Source organism: Penaeus monodon, chromosome 32 (assembly GCF_015228065.2).
Source record: "Penaeus monodon isolate SGIC_2016 chromosome 32, NSTDA_Pmon_1, whole genome shotgun sequence".
NCBI classification, from domain to species: Eukaryota; Metazoa; Arthropoda; class Malacostraca; order Decapoda; family Penaeidae; genus Penaeus; species Penaeus monodon.
Genome location: NC_051417.1, coordinates 7,060,154 through 7,061,461, shown reverse-complemented (window position 1 = coordinate 7,061,461; position 1,308 = coordinate 7,060,154). Strand labels below are relative to the sequence as shown.

The following is a 1,308-nucleotide window of genomic DNA, read 5'->3' as shown; positions in this document are numbered from 1 at the left end:
AGACAGAGTAGAAAAAACATACAACAAAAGAGAGAACAGACAACAGTAACAGTAACAGAGAAACAGAAGCACCAACAGAAACAGGAACAGAAGCACCAACACAAACAGGAACAGAAGCACCAACAAAAACAGAGGAACAGAAGCACCAACAGAAACAGAGGAACAGAAGCACCAACAGAAACAGAGGAACAGAAGCACCAACAGAAACAGAGGAACAGAACCACCAACAGAAACAGAGAGGCAGAAACACCCACAGAGCGAACTCAACAGCAACACACACACTAACCGCCATGCGAAGTGTAGCGCAGAAGAACCGATCCGTCTCGCCACCACAGAAGGGAGTACAGGTCGTCTCCTTCAAGGTCAAATTCACAGGAGAGGGTCACGTTGCTTCCTTCCAAGACGTACCTCGTTCCGCCCATGCTCTTCATCCGCACGGTTAAGGTCACGCCCATCACCGCCCACGCCGCTGAGGAGGGAAGGAAGGGGAGGGTGAACTTCCGTCATTCTGGTTGTTGGTGTGACATTATATGTATGTAAGATGGATTAAGTTTTGATTGGGATGTTTTTTTTTCATCTTTTTCTTCTTCTTTTTATCTTCGAGGTTTTCTTTTCCTTCCTTTTCTTCGTCATTTTTATTCCTATTTACTTCTCTCTTTCTTTTTTTTACTATTTCCATTAGCTATTCCGTATATATATTTTAGCTTCGTATCTACTTTCCTTCCCTAGCTTTATTTATAGTTCAGTCCACTTCCTCCCGAAAAAAAAAAATTATAAATATGCTCAAAATTGTTCCACCCTTTTCATCCGTTTTATTTTTTTCAACATTCTTTAAATCTTTCTCCCTGTCCCCGTTCCCTGAAAAAGTCTTATCATATTTATTATTTCAGTTCTTATTTTTATTATTCCCCTTCTACCTATCTTTCTTTCGTCCTTCCTATATACATTTTCGTATATTTCGTATTTTTCATCTTTGATTTCTTTTTCTTTTTCTTACGTATGGCTTTACCATATATTTCACATCTATTTTTTTTTCCCTCAAACCTTCAAATAGCTCTATTAACTTTCCAAAATTGGTAGTCAAAGAACAGAATCGGACAACAGTTAATTCAGACGAGGAATTATTATTTCACGAATTCCGTGAACTGAGATTAAAGAGTGAATTTCGCGTAGGAAAAAAAAGAGATTGGAACATCCTGGGGTCGTACTGTCTTCCGGAGTCTCTGTGAAAGGTCTTTTAATAATTGAACATGTACCTGATCTTCTATTTTATATATGTATTTTAAAAATGAATGGGTGGGCTAGAGC

General features: G+C 38.6%; 1 protein-coding gene across 1 annotated transcript in view; it reads right to left on the bottom strand.

Moving 5' to 3' along the window:
• Positions 1 to 1,308, bottom strand: part of LOC119593262 — a 21,591-nt gene that overhangs the window by 15,698 nt on the left and 4,585 nt on the right. The window contains exon 2 of the mRNA XM_037942193.1: positions 287 to 469. Within this exon, the coding sequence (XP_037798121.1) occupies positions 287 to 469 (183 nt within the window). The remainder of the gene's footprint in view (positions 1 to 286; positions 470 to 1,308) is intronic.